Here is a 26,211-nt window from a genome sequence, read left to right on the forward strand (position 1 = left end):
AGCCAAGTGGCCTGCCCCCTGCCACCTGTGTCCTGCCCACCACTTGCCTCCCCAGCTGTCTACCCCCTTCAGTGCATACATGCCCTGCACCTACACCCCCACAGTGTCTGTACACTCTGGCACTTGTCCCCCCTACCATTTGTGCCCACTGTCACCTGCCCCCCACCCCCAATTTGCCTTCCCTGTGGTATCTGGTCTCTGGAGCCTGTACCCCCTGACATCTGCCCTCCCCTGTGATACCCTTTCTCTGGCTCATCTGCCTCTTGCCTGCTTTCCCTCCGTCTACCCCCTGCACTGCCTCTCCATCCCTCCCACTGCTGTCATCCCTGCCTTGCCTGCCATTTCCTCCCCACTACTGACCTTCCAGTCACAGCCCTGGCACGTGCTGGGGCCCTGCTGTGGATAGGGGCAAGTAACACAGAGTATGTGGTCCCAGCCCAGCCAAACAGAAGCTGTTCTAGCAGCAGCAGCTCCAGCCCTGGCCCTGGAGCCAGGGCCAGAGCTGCTTCTCCTATTGCATGGTCAGGCAGGGGCCAGAGGCAGGAAACACTCTATGCTCCCTGCCCCTGGCCAGAGTAGGGCCCCAGCCAGAGCCAGGGATGTTACAGGAAGCTAAGGAGTGGGGGGAGGTGGCAGGGAGCAAAGGCACTGGGGGGAGCGCAGAGGATGTGGTGCAGGGGAAGAGGGAAGCAGCAGCCGCTGCCCCCCCAAGCTTGTACTAAAATCCCCGCTCCCTGCCGCTGAATGGGGGGTGGGAAACCCCATCTTGGTTTCAAGTAAATACTGTAAGTCAGGTCATTTGTCAGCAGTAGTGGGTCTGATGAGAATTTATATTTTTTCTACACAGATTATTGGAAGTCAAAGCACCAATAGAGGACAAGTACTTCTCAGAGAATAAGGTACGGAATGATGAAGAAAAGAGCCAGGAAAAGAACTGATGAAGAGCAGAACAATCAAACAAATGCCTGGTCACACAGGCTTATTGAGAACATTCATGAAATAATTTGGTTTAGAGAACTGGAGGGTCTAAGCTTTTTCTACAGGGACCGAGGTTTCCTCTCTGCTGGTTTAGTGCTTAGGAAATACTAAGGAGACAGTTTTAGAGATGAACCAGGTTGCTTAGCAAATCTTATTTCCTGTAGTTCTTACTTTATTGATAAGTGAAGGAAAAGGAAAATTTTAAGTTAAAAGCAGATTATCTCTGATACCAGTTTCCTATCTAAAATCATCATCTAACGTCACAGTAGTATTAATCTTATCCTTCTCTCTCACTGATTACTGTCCTTCCTAATTATACATGGGGCTTCCTGAGGTCCTGGAGCAACCTAGGTTTAGAAGGGCACAAAGGTAAGCTAAAGCTATTGTAGCTCACCCTTCCCCTTGGCACAGCATGGAATTTTACCCCTGTATGTTTCAAGATCTTTCCACATCTGTGGAAATAAACTGTAAAATGTGAGATGAGTGTAAATCAATGCAACACTGCTTGCCCAAATCTGTAGAGAATCTAAACAACGGATGGCAGAAGTGGGTTCTACCTTTGGGGATTGCAACTGTCATGCCCTGCTTGTAATGCTAAATGGGATGAATGTTCTTGCTAAGTTTTATGAAAAACCCCATGGAGGGAGTACAGGCTGAGAAGCATTGCTTCAGAGTTTCTAGACAATGTAAAGCAATGTTCATGTGTCTTAGTGGCAAATCACAAGCAGCTACAGTTCAACCAATCTTTTCAAACTCAAAAGTTGCCTTGCCTCTGAAAATTCGGACTGCCAAGGAGCCTAGCTTATTAAAGCAAACTGTAGACTATAAAACAGTAGAGAACCCTGCAAAGATAATTACAGATAATACTAAGTTTGATAAGCAGTTGTGTTATGAGCCCCAAACAGAATAAATGGAGCAAAGGGGAGCTTTGTAAAATGTACATGACAATGATAAATGGTGATAGATTGGGTCTTCTTCTCCTAGTCCCGCTTATTAATCTAAAACCATGAAAAGACTGTATATAGTGCCACTAGATAATGCAAATGACAAGTAGTCATGTCAAATTAACTAGTGATTTCCTTCTAATTGAAGCCATTTTGATCTACAACATACTAATCAATTTACAACTCAGTGGATGCATCTACATGTGTAATTAAGATAAAGCAATAAACTCCAGAATAAACTGCTTCTGGGCACAGCACCTACATGCATGTCCAGGACAGCAGCAATCTGACCTAAGGCAGAGCAGGCCCAGGCTGGCAGGGGGCATGGGGATCAGCCCAGGCTCCAGGTAGCAGTGTTGGGCAGCAGAGGGGCTGGCTGGGGCATAAGAGTGCTAAACCTGCAGAGCTGAGGGGCTAGGCAGCAGCCAGGGGTCTGGTCACTGCTTGGTCACTGTCTACACATGCATTTCAGCACAATTACTCTGCTGTAAGACTGTACTGTCCCTGATAGTACTATCTTACAGAGAAGTTTATTAGTTTACTGTGCCCCAGTACCAGCACACATATAGACAGTGATATTCTACTGCAGAGATAATTAGTCTACTCTGCAATAAAGTGCATGTGTAGACACATCCAGTTTTACTTTAGCTTTTCTTAATGTGAATGCTAAAAGGAAGCTGCTCTAGTTAAAATAAACTGAATTTCAGAACAATTGCTTTCTGCTGAAATAGGTAAACCAGATGGAGTTTAAAGGTTTATCAGATAGAGAACACAAAATCATTTACGAGAACAAAGGAGGAGCAAAATATACAACATACTGAGAGGGCGGAAAAACAGTTTAGGCTACAAAACACAGGCATACCTTTAAAACCACACTTTAGTATATTTTATCATATAACCACGATCCTCGTCCTCCCAACTGCACCACTTCAAACACGATAGTCCACTTTCCCATCAAAGCAATACAGTAAACATGATGTAAAATGCAATAATGGAACTTAAACTCTTTTTGAAAGAAAAATCAACCCTGTACCTGATCTTCACTAGTTAAGCCAAGGTGCATCACAAGATAAAAATGCACTAGGAAATCAGAATTTGGCAGGACATCTTGGCGCCTGGTCATCATAGCACAGATCAGCCTGTATGCTTGAAGTTTGCCTTCCTTATATTCATTTGGCAAGGTTGTTGCCTGAAAAGACAAATAATTTTTATTATTACAGCCTTTTTATTTGCTAAATAAATCAACACTGTATTTCCAGCAAGATATATTTATTTGCTGAATACTGCATTTATATTTACAAAAATAGGCTTTATTTCTACATTCTTAATACTGCAAGTATAGACTTGTTTTTATAATCTAGACATCAACATAGGTAAACAATTGACTATGATTATTTTTCTAATATGTTTAGAACCAGGATTGCAGAAACACTGTAAAAACAATATAACAAGACGATAAACATTTATGAACCAATATAGATGTCCAGGAAAATACTACTCCATGTAGAAATTAAAACTACTTTACCTTGAACAACCATGAGGCAAATATTCTGAGTGGTGGAATTAAAAGAGGAGGAGAGGGAGTAGACTGGTTATCCACGCTTATAGCAAGATTGTCCCTTATCTGATTTTTTAAAAAAAGGTAGAAGATTAATAAAATATCCTCTAATATTTTAACACAGCTGTTATTTATAACACAGCCTTTTTATCAGAAGTAGCACCTTTAAAAATACATACAAATTTCCACTGAAGCTGAATTCAACAGGAAAACTGGAAGTATATTAAGCATATATTATCATCTTACAGGTGTTTTCTTAGAATCTACACTGACATTCAGTATTAAGACAATGATTTTATACTTTCATTGTATTGCTTCTATTTCACTGAGAATAAATTATCTTAAATCCTTATTGTCATCAAAAAGGAACCTCTCTTATAAGGTGTGCCTGACAAAATTCAAGGAAACATTTCTTAAAAGATTTAATATACCATCCTCCCCCATAACAGTAGACATTATTTGCCTTGTTCACGGTTAATATCATAGTACTTCTAAATGAAGTGAAGTGAGAGGTCAAAAATCCTTGAAAATTCTAACAGAAAGTAATTTTACTAGTTAATAAACTTTAAATAAAGAATATACTGTAAACAATATCTTTCTACAGTAGTGTTGAAGTGTTATAGTAGTAATGATGGTTCAGAAAATGTACAAAGGGGCAAAGGTTTTTTGTGAAATCTTTTAATGGACCAACTGCATAGCTGGGAAAGCAGCTAGAAAGATCATGACACTTTTAGCAAATACATTACTGTTGTCTTTGCACTGAAAGTATGTATTAGAAACAATACCTTTGCTAGTTTGTACCATAATTCATAGAGATACCCAAAAACTCTGGCGTGGATTTTAGGTGACTGGATATTGTTGACATCTCCAAGGATTCCCAAGATCCTCCTCCATAATACAGCAGCAGAATCAGGATGCCAACCTATTAGGTTTCCACCAGCAATTATACTGCAGTCATCAGCAAGGAATTCACTGCTGTCTACAGAATAAAAACACGCAGTTGTTGTTAGTTAGAAATGGGATGTGTAGTCTATCTCTTTGATCAACAAAATGTAAACAGTAATAGAAAATAAGCTAATGTGACAAGTACAAGCAAAGAGATTTTCACAGGGACATATGGGGAGATCAGGATGCCTTAAGTTCAAAGGGGCGCCAAAGACCTGCCAAAGTGACAGTAAGGTCCCATTAAAGAACAGGTTTCACGATGAGAAATACCCTCACTAAGCCTCAAAGAAATCTGTCATGGTTGGATGGTTAAAAAAAAAAAGGCATATCCTCTAGAAATGGATGGTAAGTACTAATGGCTGCAAAGTTCACCAAACAGAAACAGAAGTAAGTGAAATACTTAGGCCATGAACAGACGCATGGTTGAAGAACTCAAAATTCTACTCCACTCTGGAATGCTTCAAATTCAAAGAACACAGGCTACCAACAGATGTGCAGCCACCTGCCATACCTCCTCACTACAGCGCTTCAAAATCACTGCAATGGCATGTGGCAGCATACTTTACAGTGGTGGTCTCCAACCTTTTTAAATAGATCACCTTTGGCATTTAAAAGCAACCCAAGATCTACCATGTGCCGCTGCAACTCCGCTTCCCCCCCACCCAGCAGGTAAGTGTGTGTGTGTGGGGGGGGGGGGGGTGCAGATCAAGGCAGAGGGATAAAAAATGATTTGGGGGCATGCCTCCCCAGCAGGTAAGTCCCACCTGGTTACAGCCCCACTCAACGTACCCCTGCTCCTGCCTCTGCAGCACTGACCCTCACTGCAGGGACCTTGATCTAGCCCCCCACCCCTTCCCTCCTCCATGGACTGATCTGCTGGGCTGGGTTGCACGTGTACATGCATGCAGGCACTCAGCCCCTCACCCCGGCCTCGGATCGACTCCAAGAGGCTCTGAGATCTACTGCAAGAGGATCTGAGATCCACCTGGTTGGTGACCACTGCTTTACAGCCAGGGGGGTAAGCAGGGTGTTTTTCAGTCCCGAGGCTCCACAGCCCTACCCCCATATGGGGGTGGTGAGTGGGGCAGGCAGCCAGTGCATGCTTGCCTGTGTGCTTGACTGCCAGTCTCTCTGGGCCTGTGGAGAAAGGTTCCTTCTATGCTTTCTTAGACTCCAGAGATTGCCAAGGATGGTCAAGTGCACAGGAGAGAGCTCAGTGGTTGAACAGGGTGGGGAGTGGGGTAGGGAGGAAAAAGGAACAGAACACTGTGGGATGCCAGAGAACTAAGCAACCCCTTGTTGTACTACATTTAAGAATGTACGTGCAACTGGAAGCTCTTCAAAATGAAGTGCTTCAATGAAGTTGTAGCTCCACCCAGGATCAGTTTTGGAGTAGTTCAGCCATTTTCAGAATGCTTCATAGGGTGTGTACTTCTGTTTAGAACCTTAAAGTCTTGACAGAGAAAAGGTAGTCCCAAACTGTCAGGATCTGAAGAGGTACAAGTCGATGATGTTCATACCTTCATCTTGCATAACAATCTTTTCTACTATTAAACAATATGCTCTGAACACTAGGCACTGAATGTACTTTTATTATTGCTGACACTCATCCAGAGAACATGAAAGGGTGGATGGTTTGGAAAGAAGAGTCACTTCATTTTGAGTCAGCACATCTGCTGTTGGAGGAAGTAATATGTTTGTCAACCTGTCCTCCAATGTAAACTCTAGAAACCAATACTGTCTCACACATATGGCTATCTTATCTCTCTGAGCTCTCTTGGAGGCAAAGGAATTGATGGATAAGCATACAATACAGCATGAGACCAAAGTATAATAAATACATTTCACAGAAATCTTGAACTCAACTCCTTTCTGGAACAGAAAATTTAACTTTAATTATTCCTGTCAGTCACAAATAAATACACTGATGGATTTACTTCCCCTTCCTGGAAGAGTGAATGAATCACTGAATCATATATTTCCCATTTGTGCTTTGTTGAAAAGAGCTTGCTAGGATAATATGCCAATGTCTGCTGCAGACCTGCCATGCGAACTGCTGTAAGCATAACACTTTATGCATGAATTCCATAGTTGTACTGTTCTCTTGCACAGGAGAAGCAAGTGTGCCCATATCTGCCTGTTTTATAGGCAACTCAGCCCTTTTATTGTCTGTCATGATATAAATGGAAATTTTATGAATCAGGTAAGACCTATACGCAATTTTTGTGTGCTTTTTTTTTTTTAAAGAGCAACTTCTCTGAAGCCCGTTTTCATTTTACTTGATGCTGTTTAAAATTATAACATCAAGCAAAATGAATGGTGTCGTGCAATGGATAGACCAAAAAGGGTAAAAATTTTGTACTGGTAGTGGTTTGGAACTACTACAAACCATACAAAATATTGGTACACAAGATGTATGGCAATGGGAAAGCAAACGTCCTGAAGGTCGAGAGTTGTAAAGCTGATCTAATACCTGGAGTTTTAAGTATCATACTGGACCCTATTGAATAAATGAAAGCATTCAACATTCTGATATCTAGGACAAGTTTCCACTTCCTTTATTCTTGGATATGAGGAAATAAAATACATGACCTTCCTTTGTGTTGCAGAGGAACTTTTTCTATAGCTTGGAGAGAGAGAAGAGAGTGCAAACCTACTTCTCTGCTCAAAACACCTTTTTAAAAGCGTCCCTAAAAACAGACAGGGGAGGGGGTTGGAGCACATACAGCATGGAAATGATTTTTTTAATGAATTGTAACAAAGTCTGATCTACTTGTCTGTCAGTAATAGTGTTTCGTGAAGAGGAAGTTTTCAAAGGGTACTGAAAGAAGAGGGGTAAGAGCCAAAGAGCTTACTGCTCTCATTGGCTCCCATCAAATAATTGTTTACTGGAAGATTGACAGATGAAGGTAGGAGTCACTGGCAAAAACTTGGGAGAAGATATTCAGAGTTCTCTCTCTTATGTACTTAGGAGTAATTTCTTTTTATTGCAGTCATATACCCTGCCAAAGAACATAGAACAGCACGAGAATCCTTCAAGAGCAGAGGGTATTTGTTTTCAGGCAGAATAAACTGGAGCCCTGAATGGAAGATCCTCCATTTTGGGAAGGTTTTCTCCTTGGAAAACCACTTAGGCACCTAATAGCTGGAGTAGGATTTGGCCTAAATGGAGTCTACTTGGTTGGCAGAGGGGGCGGAGGGTGCAAGGGTTCTGGAAGAGGTGCAGATTACGAGATCTGCCTCAAGATTTAGGAGAGAAACAACATGCTTCCTTGGAATGTTCCTGCTGGAGCTTCTGGAAGAGGAAGACTTGACCAGCACAGCACAGAAGCAAACAGAAGCCAAACTTGAAAAGGCATTGTTCAACTCCATGGCTGATGCACAGGCAGGTTACCTAAACCCACATCGTAGAACAGCGGTTCTTAACTGGGGTATCGTGAAATCCTTTTAATGGTGCCATAGGGTAAAAGGTCAGCCCTAATAAATTACCCTAATAAATTAGTTTTTGAAATGGGGCGTGTGGTAGAAAGCCACCTTTGTCTCTCCCCCCAAAACTCTGCTCTGTGACAATTTGATTAGGATGGGCCCAGCAGAGGATACATACCTTTACCCTATCTCTTTAGGTAACCTGAGCTGGATACATTCCTGAGGGAGGGGGGAAACCTGCTCCCTCTGCCTATGTGACTAGTATCACATACCTGGGTGAGGGGCTTCCTCCCTGGTGTGCTAGAGTCTGCCCGGCAACTAGTGATGCATTTCAAATTGGTTGACTGACTGCCAACAGGTGCTGGCCTCCATTGGACCAGGTAAATGAGGTCACAAGGGCTATATAAGTTAAGGACTGCCCAGGAGGAGGGGGCAGCAGCCATGAGGGTGACTCAGGGACAGAGAAGAGCAGTACCATCTAAAACTTGCTCTCTCTCTCAAAACTCATGATCAAGGAACTGCCTGCCTCCAGAGGGAATCTCCACCTGCCTCTGGATGATACTTGTGAGTAAGCGACCTGAGATCCAACTAGATATATAGCTTGCAATAACTCAGATGCGTGATCAAAAGGCTACCCAGCCAGGGGAGTTTGCTCTATGGGATTTCTCTGATATCGCTGTACCCTGTATCCTATTCTAATCCTACCCTCTATAACCAATAACGTTCTCCTTTGTACCTATTGTGGGAGACTTATTGGGAGTGGGTCTAGATTATGCCTTGGGGTCCCCTTGGTTCGGCTGACTAAGGGAGACCATTACTTGTGCTTCCGACTGAGGGAAGCATCCCAACTTCTTGAAGTGAATCAAGTACCCTTGAGGGCTACTAGACCTCTGTTTCCCAGGTGTGCAGAGCCAGAATCAGTCCAGAGCCTTGGGTGGTGGCAGTGGAACCCCCAGGCTAGCGGGTGTGCTCCAGGAAGGGGGTCAGCCAGAAGTGAGGCACCCCCAGGGAGGCACTCGGAGCCTGGAAGGTGGTCGGGCGCAGTGAGGTGGGTGGCTCAACGCAGGAGCGCCCCCTACTGGCCCACCACACGGTGCCACTAAATTCAGAAAGGTTATGGAAGGGTGCTTTGAGTCTAAAGAGATTGGCAACATGTCCAAGAAGAACCGCATTGAATAGTGTAGGACAGTGTTTCCCAACCTTTTACATCCCATTGCACACTTACATAAATAAAAAAAAATTGTGGCACACGCCCCCTCCCCCTCCCCCTGCTCCCAACAGATGATATGGCCGCTACCGCCACTCACTGCCCCGCAGAGTGCAGGGGGTGGCACGAGGCACTGGCTGGAACCACGCCCCCCCAAGAGCATTATGGACAGAGCATTTATTATTTATTTCTTTTTGTGAGACTTCCAAAATTCCACGGCACACATGTTCATGTCTGACTGCACACCGGTTGGGAAATGCTGGTTTAGGACAGGGGTATCAAGCATATGGACTATGGAGCAGCTTAATCCATCTTATCGGGATACCAGCAAGTCACTGGAAGCTGGGGATGTGGCCTGCTGCAGAATCCAGGGCCCTTGGTGTATGGAGTGATCAGCACCAGGAGGGCAAATAAAGACTGATACAGTCCTGGCTGCCCTCTGGCAGATTTGTCTATCACCACTGATGTGGCCCCAACTTCTTGACCACTGCTACCTCAAGCACATGCCCCATGCTCCGTGCCCTGTGCCAGAGCTAGAGCTGTTGCCGCACCACAGAGCATACAGTAGTAGCTTCAGCTCTGGCATGGGGCACGTGGTGGGAGCCAGAGCTGCACCACATGCCACACACCCCATGCTGGAGCTGCCATCACTGCTGTATGCCCTGGGATGGATTCAGCATGCAAGGAGATCTGTGGTCCAAATCCAGTACAAGGCACAAGGTGAAGTTGACACCCCTGGTCTAGGAGAAATGCTTTCAGCTTCATCTCCTTAGGTTTTCAGTGTCTCTTGAGAAATGCACTTAACATACTTCATTTACAAGTCCTCTAAATGAAAGACAACTACCTGTGTGCTGCCACTAAATGAAACTGCTACCTTTCAAGACAGGCAATATTTACATCCAGGTGATTTAGGGCAAGACATTTCAACAGCCCCACAGAAAGAAAAATATATTTTTTTCCTAAAAGGGAAGAAAATACAAGGGGCTGGAAATTCCAGCACTTTCCTCTAGAGAGCCATTACTTCAGCCAATTAATTCCCTTAAAACTAACTGAAACAAGTAGGTGCTTGCCCCCCACCTAGTTTCCCTTCTGCAGTAGTGGTGGTGGTGGTAGGGAAATAAATGAATTTCAGATGATCCCCCCAAGCTAGATTCTATACATGGAAAATTGTAACAAATTATAATTTGCTATGTATATAATCTAGAACTCGTGGCTGGGCCAAAAGTTGAAGTTGTTTTGGATTCAGGTAAATATGGTAATATCCCTTATAGTTCAGTACAAGATCTTATGAAGTAGGCAACACCCGAAAGCTTGCCAAGACAGATTAAGCCTGGTGAAATTCATTTCTTTTCTTCCCTTTGTGGGGTATTTTCATGTACTTGCTATTGATCTCTGCTTCAATTTCTATGATACAACAGAATGCAACAATTTTTATTTGAAGTGCAAATTTTCAGTCTGAATGGGGGAGATGCTGTCCAGCAGCACGTTCTAAATAAGACTTTCAAACAAATATGGAAGGGGAGGGGAAAAATGAATGAGACCTGAAAAGGCTGACTGACATGCTACAATGTCACCACCTTGGATGGGCAGTTAAGCACAAGGATAAAGACCAAATTGCTATAGCTAATTATCAAAATTGTAATAACCCAATTCAATACAAACCTTGAAGTATTTTAATAAAAAATACTGAAAGGTCCCTGTTAATTATATACCTATCCTTTTTATGAAATCAGAATATTAAATACTGAAATAAAAGTAAGCTGAATACTCAAATTATAATTTGAAAACTGTATGAAAATCTTCAGTTAGTGGTGTCTTTTTATTGCAACTCTGAATATTGTTCACATGTGAAACCAACATCACATTACAGTCCAATCATCCTCTCCCCAATTGTACACAAATTAGGGAGTCAAATCAGGATTCTCCATAGTGGAATGCTTGGAAGGAGAAATAGAAGCTCCTCTTTCATACTTAGTCTCTCAGAAGCTTTATGGTAAGTGAACTGTGGGGCTAGGATTCTATGATTGGGACGAAGTGAATTTAGGGAAGGATGCTGAAATGTTGCCTACTCCTCCAGACTCAACAAGAGCTGCAAAGGATTATTAGCAGTCAGATTATCCTACATGTCTTGTGCAATGAAGCCCTAACAATAATTTTGGGACAGAGATTAGCAGTGCTGAAGAAAGCTGTGGTCTGATGTGAGAAAGGTACAGCCCAGAGAGCTTGACAGACAAAACTGCAAATTTCAGAGTTAGTCCTGAAATACAGTAAGGATAGGAAGGTGAAATCCTCTCCCCTTTCTGCACTGACACTTCAGTTCTGACAATACAAATTAACGGTAGCTCCTTTAATTGGACCTGGTGCTTTCTAGCATGTCTAATCTAAACAGGATTTAAAAGTTAGGTGTCAATATTTAAAGCAAGGCAACACTTTCTAAAAGTTAGAAATTTAGTTATACACAGCAAATCTGTGGAATAATGACAACCTGATTTCAGTATTTGCCCTTCTAGTCTACGTTACTCATCAGATTATTTTACATAATTGGTTTTCTTCTGCATGTGCAAAGGATAGATTTCTTGTATTATGTATGAAAGAAAGCTACCAATTTGCCACCTAATAATCCCTGACACATATTATATTACAATCTCCCTTTTGTACAGATGACAACCTGAACTACTGAACTGGTTGCATTGATTCATTGCATAAGTAGAGTTTAAAAGAAGAACTGAATATATGGAATAGATATCCCTGAAACAATATAGTTTTCCATAGAAATTAGTCTACCAGAAAATCTTATTTTACCAGATTGCTATTAACATCAACGACTTATAAGTATTAGATAAAAAGGAACCTTTACAAAGAATGAAAAGGATACAATAAATAATCATAAATGATATATCCCAATATGTCAAAATTATAATAATTAAAATGAAAATATAAATTACTTGGAGATGGCTTCCTGAAGGTGTTACTTTTATTAAGCACATATTCTAACGCATCTCCAAAAGACATCAGAGACTTCCATAACATTAGAGCACATGCACAGTACTCTCCAAAAACATCAATAGATAAGAGGTAAATCTATCCCACTGAAGTCAATACAACTATTGCTACCAACTTTAGTGGAGCAAGGATATGAAACATGCATGGATTGTAAAAGAGTATAAATACTAAACTGCAATTAATCATCCCCTGCAGCCTGACTTTGTAAATCTCTCTCAATAACAGGAGCCTGTGATTCCCATTTCTTATTCATCATTAATACAAAATGCTTGGAAGTAAAGACTCCAAAGGGTTAAACCTGGGAAAATAATCTTGAGGGGAAAAAACTGCAGAAGGTACATGCAGGGAAAAAAGAACCATGACATAATTTTAAAAAAATATAGTATCTTTCTAATCTTCAGTAACTGTGATCTGTGAAAGTGGTAATGATGTTTCTATTTGAACAAGCACAATAGATGGGAAATCAAAACAATAAAATCAAAACTCCTATATTCTTTGACATCTTTGGAAACAGATTTGTACAGTTACTTGCCATACCTTTTTTCCTTTTATGCCATACCAGATGATATACAAATTAACCACTGTTTCATTCATATTTTTATAAAAAAAGACAACTATCAGAGATGCTCAGAACTTTTTCTAGTAATCTTTCTAGTTGCAAATCCTTGAGTGCATACCAGGTCTTAGCAGATGCAAATCTGAAAGGGACTATATTATTGCTGTCTTTATAGAGACTGTATTAATGGGAAATTAATATAATAGCCTCTAATAAAGTCTAGAATACAGGTGTTCATTTTTAGCTGTGGAAATTTCCCAGAAATTTAACAGAAATCCTTCCAGGAAAAGGAACAGTACAGGCATTCAGCTTACAACTGCCTCCTTTGCCATTATGGGAAAAAGAACAGTACAGGCATTCAGCCTGCCACTGCCTCCTTTGCCCTGCCCCCTGCACATTCCCCAAACAGAAGTGATTCCAGTCTGGGGAAGGCATGGGGAGCAAGGGCTGCTCCAGCCCTCCCAGTCCCTGGGGACTGGAGTTGAGCAGCAGGGAAATAATCGGCAGCATTACCCCATTACTCCCTCCCCTCCTGGACCAGATGGAGGAAAGGGAACAGCAGCAGAATCCCTCCTGCCTATTCCCCAGACCAGGGTGTCCCATGTACATGTTATGTGCAATTGATTTTTTTTAAATGATAATTCTGAGGAAAATAATTTGAAAAGATTGCATAATGCTCCTCTAAACATTTTTCCAATATAGAATTGTTATTATTCTACATCCCTTCTCGGCTTAAGCTACATATTCAAAAAAAGAACAAGCTAAGACAAAAGCCACACATTTAAATTAAAAGAGATAAAAACAACTTTAGTTAAATATTTTTAATTAGGTGCTCCTTTGCATATCTGAAATTTAAATAGCTGGCAAACTGAAAGAGATAAACAGCTAGATTTTCTAAAGTGCCTGAGCTTTTGTCTGCAGAGTAAAAATTAGAAAAGTTAAGCTAAATCAAATTAAGGCTATTAATGTCAAGTGTGTTCAAACAGGGATTTAAGGTGGTTTATCAAATCCACTTTCACCTTTAGTTAATTCAAATAATCCACTTGAGTGTCCCTGGCTAGAAAAGCTCCAAGAAATTTGAAATTTTGAAATTTGAAACACAATGCTCTTATCACTCAGGCATTTCTGAAAATCCCACCCCAAATAACAATACTATTAATCATTTAACCACTGTCTAAATGCAAGATCAAAATATTATTACCTTATAAAAATTTAGTATGGAGAATTCATAGAGAGATTTTTTCAACTGTGTATTAACATGGACCATCAAAACTCATGGATTATTATCTATAAACTCAGTTTGCACACCAAGTACAAAATACCCCTTCTAAACAGTATCAAGTTTCATACATGCTAGTGCCAGTTTTAAGTCAAGTAGACAGAGTTTCTTAGCTTTCAAACAATACTTTCTGGGAAATGGCGTTTTTTGCGTTATGTTTTACTGGACTAATGTATAGTTCGGTGAGCTGTTATACAAGGTTTTGGGCATCAGGTGCCCTTCCTCAGATCTAAGCTTAGACCTTAGGTTTAGATTTGAGAATGGGCTCTGGATGCCTGAAAACTTGCCCATTAGTTTTGCCAACTGTACATAACCCGCGTCCAGACGAGCATGCACATGTGGTTTGTGGCACTGCACTCCTAATTTACAGCTCAGTGCCAAAATTTGACAATGGGAGATCTCTGTGTTAAAAAAAGCACCGCTAAAAAAAGTGGCATGGCACACGTGGCACCAGTATGTGCCACCCGAAATGGAGCCTGGCCAGCCAGAGCCATGCTCTGGCTACAGGCCTGACTCCAAACAGTGAGATCAGTGCAGCTGCTGCCCCAGGAGGCCCCCAGGACCCCAAGTAAGGCTGCTGGGGCCAGTACAGGTGCTGGCCTCAACTTCTCCTACCCCACCCGGGTCAATATGTGCCACTGCTATTTGTCCCATGGAAAATGTGTGCCCCTGCACATGCACACTCATCTGGATGCGCTCATAGAGGCCATTACAAAAAATCCTCGTCTGTCGTATAGTTCCTGGAACACCACAATTACAACAACAATCCAGACCTACAGTGCTGTCTCTCTTCCTCAGCCCTACTCACTCTTCCTTCATTTCTAAATACATATTCAGGAAGAGTAACAAAAATATAACATCATTTCTGATAACTCCACCTGATTCAGAGGAGAAAACATTTTCTATTCCTGAATTCTCTCTTGATAAATTATCTAGTTAATTGCTACCATAGCTCAAAGTAAAAGATAATCAGGCCCTCTACATATGCAGATAAAGGCGCAATGGGATCTAATGAGCAATTCACACAATTGCACCTCCTGCCATGCCACATGTACATGGCAGGAGATGCATATGTGGGATTGTACATTAGATCCCATCACACCTTATTGCCAGTGCAGGGGGAGCCCAGGATCGAGCTTCCCCTGCACTACCAAGAAGCAGGATCCCACAGCTGGGAGCTCCACACACCCCAGTTGAGGGGTGCCCAGCCACAGAGGTGTCCTACACACCCCTAGGGCTAAAGGATCTCTGTTGCAGCGATCCCATCCCACCCCTGGGGTGTGGGGAACCCCCTGGAGCCAGAGGATAACCACAGGGCCTATGCCCCATCCTTGGCATGTGGGGAAACCCCTGGGGCCAGAGGATTCCTGCAGGGTGATTTGCCTACCCTGGGTGCATGGGGAAACCCCCAGGGCCAGAGGATCACTGAGATCCTCCAGCCCCAGGGGTTTCCTGCACCCCCAGAGTGCAGGGTTCCCCTGCAGTGAACCTCCAGCCCAGGGGATTTTCCGCAACCCAAACTCCTAGGGTTTGCCTTACAGTGATTCTCTTCCCCAGGGGTTTCCAGCATCCCAGAGCCATAGGGGTCACAACAGCCACCACCCCCCAGGTCCAGGGGTTTCACACCCCTCCTCCCCCCAAGCCCTAGGGATGATGGCAGCCACCATCCCCTAAGTCCAAGGGTTCTGTGTGCTCTCGGACCCTGGGGATCCTGGCTGCTACAATCCCTATGGTTTGGGGGTTTCACTCTGGCCACCATGCACCTGTGTGGCTGGGAGCCCTGTCAGCTGATGGGGCTCCCAGCAGTAGGGGAGACCATGTTACACATGCAAATTAAGGCTCAGTAGGAACCAGCTATAAAGTTAGTACATATTTTCTTTATAGCTGGTTGGGGCTTTTTATCATGTGATAGATACTTTGCACTGGTCTCCAGTTAATTGTGTAACGTAGGTGGTCTCCAGATAATTGTGCGGTACCTATAGTGTGTAGAGGGGACCTCAGAGTGTCACAAAGAACCTGGAAAGTAGCTATTCTCTATTATTTATTAGTATTGTCTGACATTCATAGGCGACACATAGGGTGGACATGGGGAGCATGTGTCCCCACTAAAATTGGCCCTCGCCAGCCAGGGAGTGGGAAGCACCAGTCAGTGTCCCCCCTGAGAAGTGCTGGTGGCATTTCTGGTTTGCCACTGGCCCTCCTCCTGGCGACTGGATACTGGGGGACACCCCCTGTGTCGGCAATCGGCAGTTGATGCTCCCCCAGAGCCAGAAGGTACCAGTCGCCCATACTGACATTTCTTCTATTCTCTTTTTTTTTTTCCCCTTTGACTCCCATTTCATTACCTGCTCTCTATATTTGCTGGGTTAGTGACATTGCTTTTCATTTTTTTTGAAAGGTGTTATGTCTAGTCTTGGGAATCAGATATACTGTGATGAACTGTAACGTACATTCTTTGAAAAGAGGTTAACATCTCTCCTCATCAGTACTAGTACTGTATACAAGGTACCATTAGTATAATTTCAAGCTTAAAAATGAGACATTATAAATAGGTAAAATATTTTAAATTAAAAAAAAAAGAACTTTGACACTAGGCTTAAATTTCATGTCAGACATTCTCATCTACTTTAAAAATAAATACTGTTTTACAGAAGAGCGTATAAGCATGTTGAGTAGTATAATTTCTATCAGATATATTTCCATTGTAGACATAAAAATACATGATCAATTAATTACTTTTTACTGAACATTAAGTACCTGTTAAATTTGCAGCATCTGAAGGACTAAGCTGCAGCCAATGACGTACATCTGGATCAGCACAAACATCTGTGGTTGTATTAACTTCATGGTCTTCTTCACATGTTTGCCAGGGAAGCAGTGTGATGTCTACGTCATTATTGTAGCCAAAGGATGTGTCACTACTAAAACTTTCACCTAAGGTAAGCAGGGATTTGTAAGACACATGCACTACAAGAAATATACTGTAAAATCAGTAAACAGTACTGCATCTTTGATTAGTCAAATTACCATGTCATCACAAATTACTACTCCGTTAGTAAAGTATCTAATATCCTAAAACTCACTCTTTTCTCTTTCCCTGGGACTTCTGTGAGACTGCAGGTCTGTTTTCAAATCCAATTCAGCTGGACTGCTGCTCCTTCGCACTACAACCTTCAGAGAACACAGTAGCAAATTGTATTCTTTTCAACTTATTATTAATTTGAAAACTGCTTTATATTCTATTAGGATTTCATTTATGAAGATGCAAATCATTTTAAACACAAATATTACTGTAGATTAATTACAACCTAGTCAGGATATTTATAGGCAAGTACTGAACTTCGCAATTTCCTCAAAGTGCCAAGGGTAAGGACTCTAGCATGTGTTTTGTTCCTATACTCATTTTCTTATAAACTTTCCCCTACCTTTAAACTTACCTACAGTAATGAATAATATAAATAGGGTTGTCTTAAAACTTCATCCCATGTTTCTATTACTCAGTGTGTTTGGGGCACCTATTGAAACCTTTGCCTGTCTTTCACACACCTTTTCTGAAAATCTGAAGGGTACTTCTGAAGGGTATGTTTTTACAAAAGTCCCTCCCAGTTATGGCAATGAAGTCAACCCAATGGATGGTAACAAGGATCATCATGGATCAATATCTAAAGTCTCACACACGCCCTGTAATAATAATGCCAATGTCTTGTATCAGAAACATCACAGTCAATAAGCAGCACTTATTAGTATATAATTTCCAAAAATATTGACATTTTCCAGATTCTGCTTTGATCCAAAGCATTCAAAAGCTAGGCACTGATGCCATCTTCAGGTAATTTTCTATTCTAATATGATATACCCCTGGCCCTCACCATCGACCTTTGGTTTTAAATATGGTGGACCAACTGTCCATATAGTCTTTATGTGTTTAAAAATAAGGAAATAAAAAAGAAAAGAAAAAAAAGAATTAACTATTGGCAAAATAGTATGTCAGTTTGCTCATTATTATTAATTAAATGAAGAGAAATAAAACTCCATGTTTATGGGATAGAAGAAGGATGGAAGAGTTAGTTGCCAGGGGAACTTTAGCTCTAAATTTCCTAGATTATGTAGATGTTGAAGTCTAATTTTAAAAAGTATTAATGCAGGGTTTTTTATTATTTTTGTTTTATATTTGCAATGAGTTATCTTAATTTTTAAAAAGGAAATAAACCAAATATTAGAAGAATGTAACAGTACCTGATCCATTGGCTAAGCCTTATAAATGCTTTTTTCCCCTACACAGGCTTAGGAAATCAAAGTACATCCACACTCAGGACAGACAAGATAGCATTTCCCTGGACTGTCTTTCAAAAACTTGTGGCTAGAACTAGTTTTGGAGTGAATGGAATCAAAATAATGTCTGAGTATAATGCAGCTATCTGAACTTTTTGGAAAACTATATTCAGTTTTATTTTTCCCATCAAATTGATTCCAGGGTAAGGAATAGTCAGAAAAATCTGGCAAACAAAAAATGTCGAGTTCAGCACTGGTTCATATAATATGCAACAAAAATGGCACAAAGTTCATTTTCAGTTTGCAAAAAAAAAAGGGTGAGGAATATGAAACTGATAACAGCATCGTTAATTAATAGTCAGTGTTTTGCAACACAAGCCACTCCCTCATCCTCAGCCTCCCAATTTGCTGGTCATTGTTTCACACAGGTCTGGATCTACCTCCCTTCAAAGTACTTGGGATTTATTCCTGAATGGCTAAAGAAGTCACTGCAAAGTGAAGCCAGGCAACCAGAGAAGAACTAGGGATTCAAACTGAAGCCTTTCACATTGCACTGCACTAGCTGTTCCCTAAATCTCTCCAATATTTGCAATTTATTTGTGCTGTTTATTCAAAAGTAGCATTAACATTTAAAAAGTCTGTGCATCAGAATGCTGACATACAAAAAGTTCTGAAATGCAGAGCTGAGTGTGCAAAGTGTGCTGAGGGAAGCATTTCTCTCAGCACTTCACAAATCATCAGATATTTATTCTGGTACTATGTAACTAATATAAATTATTTATAAAGAGAGTTATGAACTGATTGTTTATATTTTATGCACTCATGTACATGTACACTTTATGTACATAAAGAAGCTGAAGAGGGTAACTGACAAGAAAGAGTGAGGGGCCAGGAGCTGCTGTGGGTATGACTCTGACCCTGACCCAGGCTCCAGATCAGAGTTAGAGCCACAGCAGCCACCAGCCCCAACCTCAGACTTTGTATGCAACTCTAAGATAAGCCCCCGCCACTGACTGGAGGGTAAAAAACTTGTCTTAGATTCAAGTAAATAAGGTAGTTCATATATTTAACAGCTAGAAGTTTAATTCCAATTTCTATATCGTGAATAGAATCGACAAACGCTTAACATTTTTGTTATTCTTTCCAAATGTTTTATGAATCTTGTCAATAACCACTTTCTCTACTTCTGCCTTACGTGCTGGGCTTCGTGTTCTTTCTTCATATATCCCTTATTTTCTTGAACAGATTTGGAGTCTGAAGAACTTAAATTCTGCGTGCTCTCGGTCTTTTTCCCTGTGGAATACATATTGAAATTGTAAAAAGTAACCTTGTCAGAGAAGAAATACATGCACTCAAGGAAGTGGAGAAAATGGGAAAATAATTATAAATGCTTTACATTTGAGTCTTTAGAATCTTTCTAGGATTTACGAAGAAGTAGTCCACTATGACATACTATATTGCAGGATTGTTATTAATTCATTTATATGGTGCAAGTGCACAGTATATAGAGAATCCCCTCAAATAATGCAACTCACTGAAGAAATGGGACTATAATAAAATGTTAAATGTGATGTACAAAATGTAAATACAATGCTAAATATTGGAAATAGGAAGTAAAGCATCAGTTATATATATTTGCAGTAGTTTTATGTAATCTTAAACCAAATTTATTTTTACAAATTAACTAAAAAATGACATGTTTGCCAAGGAGAATATAGTACTTGTTAAATATTTTGGTATGTCAGAGGTGAAAAATGAAATATTCCCCATAGAACAAACATTATATACAGCGGTTATATAAGATTCCTAGTATTTTTCCACTCAAGCAACCTGTCTGAAGATACTTTTTCAAACATAAAATAGGTAAAATACCACCAGACAACCCATTGATGTCAAATAAGTTAAGTAAGGGAATCAAATCTCTCACAATTGTTCAGTGTTCATTTAATAAATGTAGCTAAGAAAGTCTGCTCAACTGTTCTCCACCTTGGTTGATGATTAGCAGTACAGTCGATACATACAAGTTAGTATCTACAATTCACCAATAGGTGCAGAAATATCAAAACATACAGTATTCTTGTGTGTCTATCATATCATCTAACTCTGGCAAGAGTTCAAATTAACACTACCATGCTATTCCAGTACAGAACAATGCAGTGATAGCTTTTGTTAACTGTAAGAAGAAAAACATGTTAATTAGGCAAATTAAATTTAAAAAAATATTTAAAATAGGATGATAAACATGCATGACTTACTTAGACTTCACCTTTCAGTGATGCTGAATAACATGCTACACTACCTGGGGTAGGCTAAATGCACTCCTGTTGCCCAAAACAGACAACTGATATTGCATCTACATTTTTATAAGATATGGCTTCATCTATACCAGAGGTTTTCAACATTTTTAGCCTCAATAACTTTTCTGAATTTAGTGGCACCATTGAAACTCACTGAGCTAGAAGCTAGCTCGTGCTCTTGCGAATAATGGTGCATAACGTCACTCCACTGTTCACTGCTCTTTCCCCTCCCCGGCTCCAGTCTGCACATGAGAGGCAAGGGAAGCTCTGCTGCTAAGGCTTCTTCTCCAGGGTCTCACAAGCTGATGACTGAAGCCACCTTACTAGAGTGGGGAGGGGGCAGATGAGCCAGGTTGAAAAGTGCAGCTCCACAGTCCCACGTTTGCCAGTCTACTTGTCCACAGGTGGTAGAGAGCTGCTTAGAACACGAGGGGAGCAGCCTCTAGAGGGGCTGTCAGAGGGCAGGGAGGGCAGCAGCAGGAGTCCCCAGAGGAACAGCTACGGGTGCTGCTTGTCCACAGGATGATAGGGTGGATAAAGGGTTACCTCCTTGCACAGTGACCAAGCATTATGGCTGGCATTCCACTTGATCAATCCTCTATATCAGTGGTGCTCAACCTTTTGGGTAAGTACAGACATTCAAAAAGCCAAAGCCTGAATTGACGCAATCTTTGCAGGTTAGTCTATGCCCACAGTGGCTCAGGCCGGAAGCTGGTGGGGAGTGGGGGTGGGATGGCAGAGCTGCTAGAGCGAGCCCTCCCTTCCCTTCCACAGCAGCCAGGCCGGAGGGAAGCTGGGCTGAGGGAGGGGGCACGGCTAGGCCCTGGCAGGCCAGAGTATAATTGGGTAGGGGTTTAAACCTCCTCCCCAGCCTGCAGGGACCCCAGCCAGGATGTGCCTGGAGGGGGAGGGGGGAAGCAACCATTGCCAGGCTTTTGAGGGGCAGGGAGAAGGACCGTAGCCAGAACCTGGCCCCTGGCCAGATGCTGGCCTGCCATGGCTCCCTAAGGTGAAGGGGGCAGGGAAGGGGTTTATTCTCCCCTCTCTCCCTAGGAACCCAGCAGGTCTGCCTTGCTGGGGTGCAGCAGCCCCTGTCAGGATCCCTCTCCTCTTGCCGCTCTGGGGGTGACGGCATGGGCAGACGCCCGCCTGGCATGGCCCCCTGAGGTGAAGGGGGCAGGGAGGGGGTCTGTTCCCCCTCCATTCCCTTTCCCACCAGGGGACCCCAGCCAGGGTCTGCCTGGCCAGGGGCAAATAGCAGAGGCAGCACCTGGGGCTGGCAGACCTCAGTTGTGGTCCCCTCATGGGAGAGGGGATGGAGGGGGAAATAGTGTCCCCCCGGGACTCATTGCCTTAGGGGGCCATGCCGGGCCAGTGTCTGGCCATGCTCCTATCCCTGGTGCTGGAGCAGCGACGGGGGAGAGACCCCAACAGGGGCTGCTTCATCACTGTCAGGCAGACTCCAGCTGAGGTCCCCCAAAGGAGCAGGAGGGGAGAGGGGAGGGAGGGGGAAATAAAACCCCTCCCTGCTCCCTTTACCTCATGGGGCCATTCTGGGCTGGTGTCTGATCCTGTCCTCACCCTTGCTCCAGCTAGAAAGCAGATGGGCAGGGCCAGCCCTGCTCTCTGGATCAGACAGCACAGCACAGCCCAGCCCAGCCCAGCCCAAGGCTGAAAAGCATGCAGGGGGACTCTGATTTAACTTAAACCAGGAAGGGGTCTGGGACAGAAGTTCCATAAACCAGTTTGACTTCAATCAGTTAAGCTGAATACTACATTCAACCAGGTTTTATCTTAAACCAGTTTTGGCCATTTTGAAACTGGTTTATGTGCACTGAACTTCTGTTCTGTTACAGGCTTAAGCCAGTTACTGATCACTTAAACTGGTTTGTGTGCAACTTCTGTCCCTAACCTTTGGCTCTGTGAGCTGGATGAGTGGTGTGGAGTCCATGGACTGGATGAGACCCCACACACCAGGGTTGGGCCAACATGCCTGGATCAGGCCCCACATGGCCTCAGCTAGTTCTACACCATCTCTGCCTGGCCCTGAGTACTGAGTCCTGGGCTGCCTTTGTTCAGCCCCATGGTCCAGAATCAGGCCCTGTGCACCCAGTATAGATAGCATTTGGGGCCAAGGTCCTTGGACCTCCTCATGGGAAGCCCCATGAGTGCCAGGGGCTGTATCTGGGCCATGGGCCAGAGGTTCAGTATCCCTTGCCTGTATCATTAAAATATCTCAGAGCAAGTGGTTAGGAATTGGCAGTATTATAACAGAAGTATGTAAGCACTTCACTGAAATTAGTTAAGAAATAAAATAATTTCAAAAGCTGAAAAATATGACTTAGTGAATGACTGAAAATACAGGCCATGTTGTACACAACTGCTTATATGAGCAGATATTATGGCAACAATACATTTTCATATAATAGCAATAAAACTTTTGTTTCACAATTCACAAGTGTAGCTTAATGAGATGCCAAGACAACTTAATGCACTATTTCTCTTATAAATCATGACAGTTACCTTGAAAAAAATCAGAATTAAATTGGTCTGTAATATCTGAAGTGCTACTGCTTCGAGTAATTTGTTGATCCTGGTCTGCAAATGGACCACTTGACTCTGTCCCTGTGACATTTTCTGATGGCAGAGATTCTTCAACTTCTGTAAGTATCAATTAAAAACATGTTACAAATATTCTAACACTATTCACACATGTGCTTCCACCTAATCTAGACAAGCCATACAATAAACCAAATATTAATAAAACATAAATATTCCAAGACTAAAATGAAAAACATTAGTTTAAAAAATGCTTTATTGAAATGATATTAAATTTGGACAGATGTCTAGCAGTGGCAGAAATAAAGACTAATCCACAGAAAGGGAAATGAAATTATTATTGGAGGCTCAGAATGTGTGATGAGGGTTCAGAGGGGTGGCAGGAAAACAGATTTAAAAGAATAAGCCTATTTAGCCTGGAATTAAAAAAGGAAGAAGATATGTAAATAAGTAATATAAAAATGACCAGTTTGCTATTCCCATTTACCTCACCCATAATGAAAAGAAACATCTAAATATACAAGGTGTTTATCAAACTATTTGTATGTTATATCTATTCTGAGTTATTCCACTCATTTCAGAGGACTTGAGTCAAACAAATAAGAAATCTCAAGCAGTATTATACGTTCCTATAAACCACAGCATCGAGGAGTAGACTATTCCCTCCATTCCTCGCTTCCTCCTTCACATTCTGTACTCACAGCTAAGTTTCTCTGAAATGACCAGTACTTGCTACTGGCAGAGAGTAGATAGTGAACTAAGCAGGATTCCTTCCTGAGCATTCATAGATACACTTAAGTCTGACATCTATCTCCTGCACTTGTTAGGACAGGGGTTATCAACATACAGCCTGCAGGCTGGGCTGGCCCATGGAGCTACCGTTTCCAGCCTGTGGAGCCAGAAGGTTTTGCCTCTGCCCATTCCATGTTGGGACTGAGCATCTGGAAGCTGTGCCCGCATTGCTACTGCTTCTCTTTGCTCCCTGCTCCCCAGCTGCAGTGTAGGCACAAATTCTAGTTGATGAATAACTTTTGGCTGTGCCTGTACTTTAGCCAGGAATTGGGGAAGCAATGAGAATGCAGATTCAAGTTGCCTGGCCCCAGCCCAGTTCCCCAGCAGCTGGAAGCTGCACTGGTGCTGCAGCCAGGGAGTGGGACAGGGTGGGGAGAAGCAGCAGTGAGAATGCGCTTCCCAGCTGTCTGATTATAGCACAGTAGGGGTGTGCGAAATGGGCCATATTCGATTCAGATTCAGCCTGAATCGGGGACAGTGATTCGATTAGTTGATTTGGATCACTGTCCTGATTTGATTCAGCCGAATCCAAATCTGAAGATTCGATGCTGATTCGGAGAATCAGCGATTTGGCCATAGACACAGCTTTAAATGTTTTTTCTACATACCTCGAGGTACCAGGCGTGGCTTGTGAACGCTGCGATGGTGGGGTGGATTAAGTGTCCTAAAGGAGAGGGGGGGGGGCCCACGTGGTCGGTGGTGCACCCGGAAGTGGACTAGAACTACTTCCAGTCCACTTCTGGGTTCACTGCCAAGTGCACAGGGGACCCCTCCCCCCCACCCCCCTCTGGCTCAGCGATCAGCTGTGAGGGGAACCGGGGTGCCCCTCCAGACCCAGAAGGCACTACTCTCCAAGGCAGGGGGGCAGGGGATACCCTGCACACTCCCAGGTGAAGCCAGAAATGGACCAGAAGTGCTTCTGGTCCACTTCCGGGTCCACTGTTGAGTATGTGGGGGACTCCCCCACGCTCCCATGGGATGCTCCACCCGTCCCGGCATCTCAGCATTCACAAGCTGCCTGGTACCCTGAGGTATGTAGAAAAAACATTTAAAGCTGTGTCTATGTCCAAATCATCAAATCTCTCCAAATCGATTTGGAGGGTTCTGATTTTATTGGAAGAGATTAAAGGGTCTCCTGATTTGATTTGGATTCGGAGATTCAGCCTCGAATCAGACTCAATCTCTGCCGAATCAAATCAGCAACCAAAGCTTTGCACAGCCCTACAGCGCAGTCCCTGTCCAGCTGGAAGCTGCACTTGAATCCCTGCTGGGGAGTAGGGCTTGGGATAAGCAGCATTAGAGCTAATGCAGCTCCCAGCTGCCTGGCCCTGGCACAGGTTCAAGCAAACCCTCTTGCTGCAGATGTGCCACCAAAGCCACCAAGCCTGCACTGGACTGGAGCTGGGTTGTTGTGGCCCATGGCTTGAAAAGGTTGCCAGCCCTTGCCGTAAGAGGCAAACAAAGTTTGATTCTGGGAAGGGACGAGGTGAGCAACTTAACTGATAGAGACAGGACAGAAAAGAGGGGGGACTGGAGTATTCCCCCTTTCTTCTTATAGATCTCCTTATATACACAAGTGTAGAGTTATATCTAGCACTCCTGGGAGACAGACAACAACAAGGCTCCACCTAGTTTAAGTGCATCAGCCAAGTCCCAGGCTCAATGGCAAGTGCACTGGCAATCAGACAGATTGCTAGGACCCCAGCTTCCCCATGCACATGATAGAAGGAATGAGAGGCCTTATTGTTCTGAGACTTCCAGAACCTTCAACATCCTTTGGGCCATAGGATGCTCTTCTGAGCCCAAACACCCCTTCCTGCCCTCAGGAAGCTCATTCATTCATCATTAGCAAGAACTGAATTATTCACTTAGAAGCTCTACTAGGTTGAACAGTCTAGACCAGAGGTTCTCAAACTGGTTCGCGGACCACTACTGGCAGTCCATTCAGGCAGTCCACAGAAAGGTTGCAGAACAATCGAAAATATCTGTACTTGGCCCTGCACTTGATTTATTTTTTCTCTGTCTAGACCAGAGAACCACTGGTCTAGACAGCTTTATATAGGTGTCATAGCATGCAGAGAGCTGGCTATCAATACCTGTCAAATCTGATGAGACTCCTTGTACCAGGAATATGGCCTAAGAGACCCCAATTAATGTAGAAGGTTCATGAAGGACAGGAACTCTCATAATAAGCCAACTAAAGTAAGTTAGGGCATCCTCTCTAGCACAAAGGTTGTCGACCTTTTGCAGCTTCCATGGGCTGGATCTTGTGACCTGGCTTCCTGCTGTAGGCCACAAATCTCTGCCTCCTAGGATGCCCAAGCTACCTATGCTTACTCTTGCCACTGATCCCAGGCCTCTCTGCAGTGAGGGCAATCACAGGCAGAGCAGCAGG

At 43.0% G+C, this 26,211-nt stretch overlaps 1 protein-coding gene across 2 annotated transcripts in view; it reads right to left on the minus strand.

Moving 5' to 3' along the window:
• The window catches only part of RALGAPA2 (Ral GTPase activating protein catalytic alpha subunit 2), a 375,043-nt gene that overhangs the window by 188,112 nt on the left and 160,720 nt on the right, over positions 1-26,211 (minus strand). For both annotated transcript variants that reach the window (XM_025201970.1, XM_025201964.1), the window contains 7 exons: positions 22,989-23,126; positions 19,364-19,461; positions 16,980-17,067; positions 16,654-16,830; positions 4,266-4,459; positions 3,448-3,546; positions 2,956-3,111 (listed from right to left, as the gene is read on the minus strand). In XM_025201970.1, the coding sequence (XP_025057755.1) occupies positions 2,956-3,111; positions 3,448-3,546; positions 4,266-4,459; positions 16,654-16,830; positions 16,980-17,067; positions 19,364-19,461; positions 22,989-23,126 (950 nt within the window). The remainder of the gene's footprint in view (positions 1-2,955; positions 3,112-3,447; positions 3,547-4,265; positions 4,460-16,653; positions 16,831-16,979; positions 17,068-19,363; positions 19,462-22,988; positions 23,127-26,211) is intronic.

This window comes from Alligator sinensis, unplaced genomic scaffold (assembly GCF_000455745.1).
Source record: "Alligator sinensis unplaced genomic scaffold, ASM45574v1 scaffold140_1, whole genome shotgun sequence".
NCBI lineage: Eukaryota > Metazoa > Chordata > Crocodylia > Alligatoridae > Alligator > Alligator sinensis.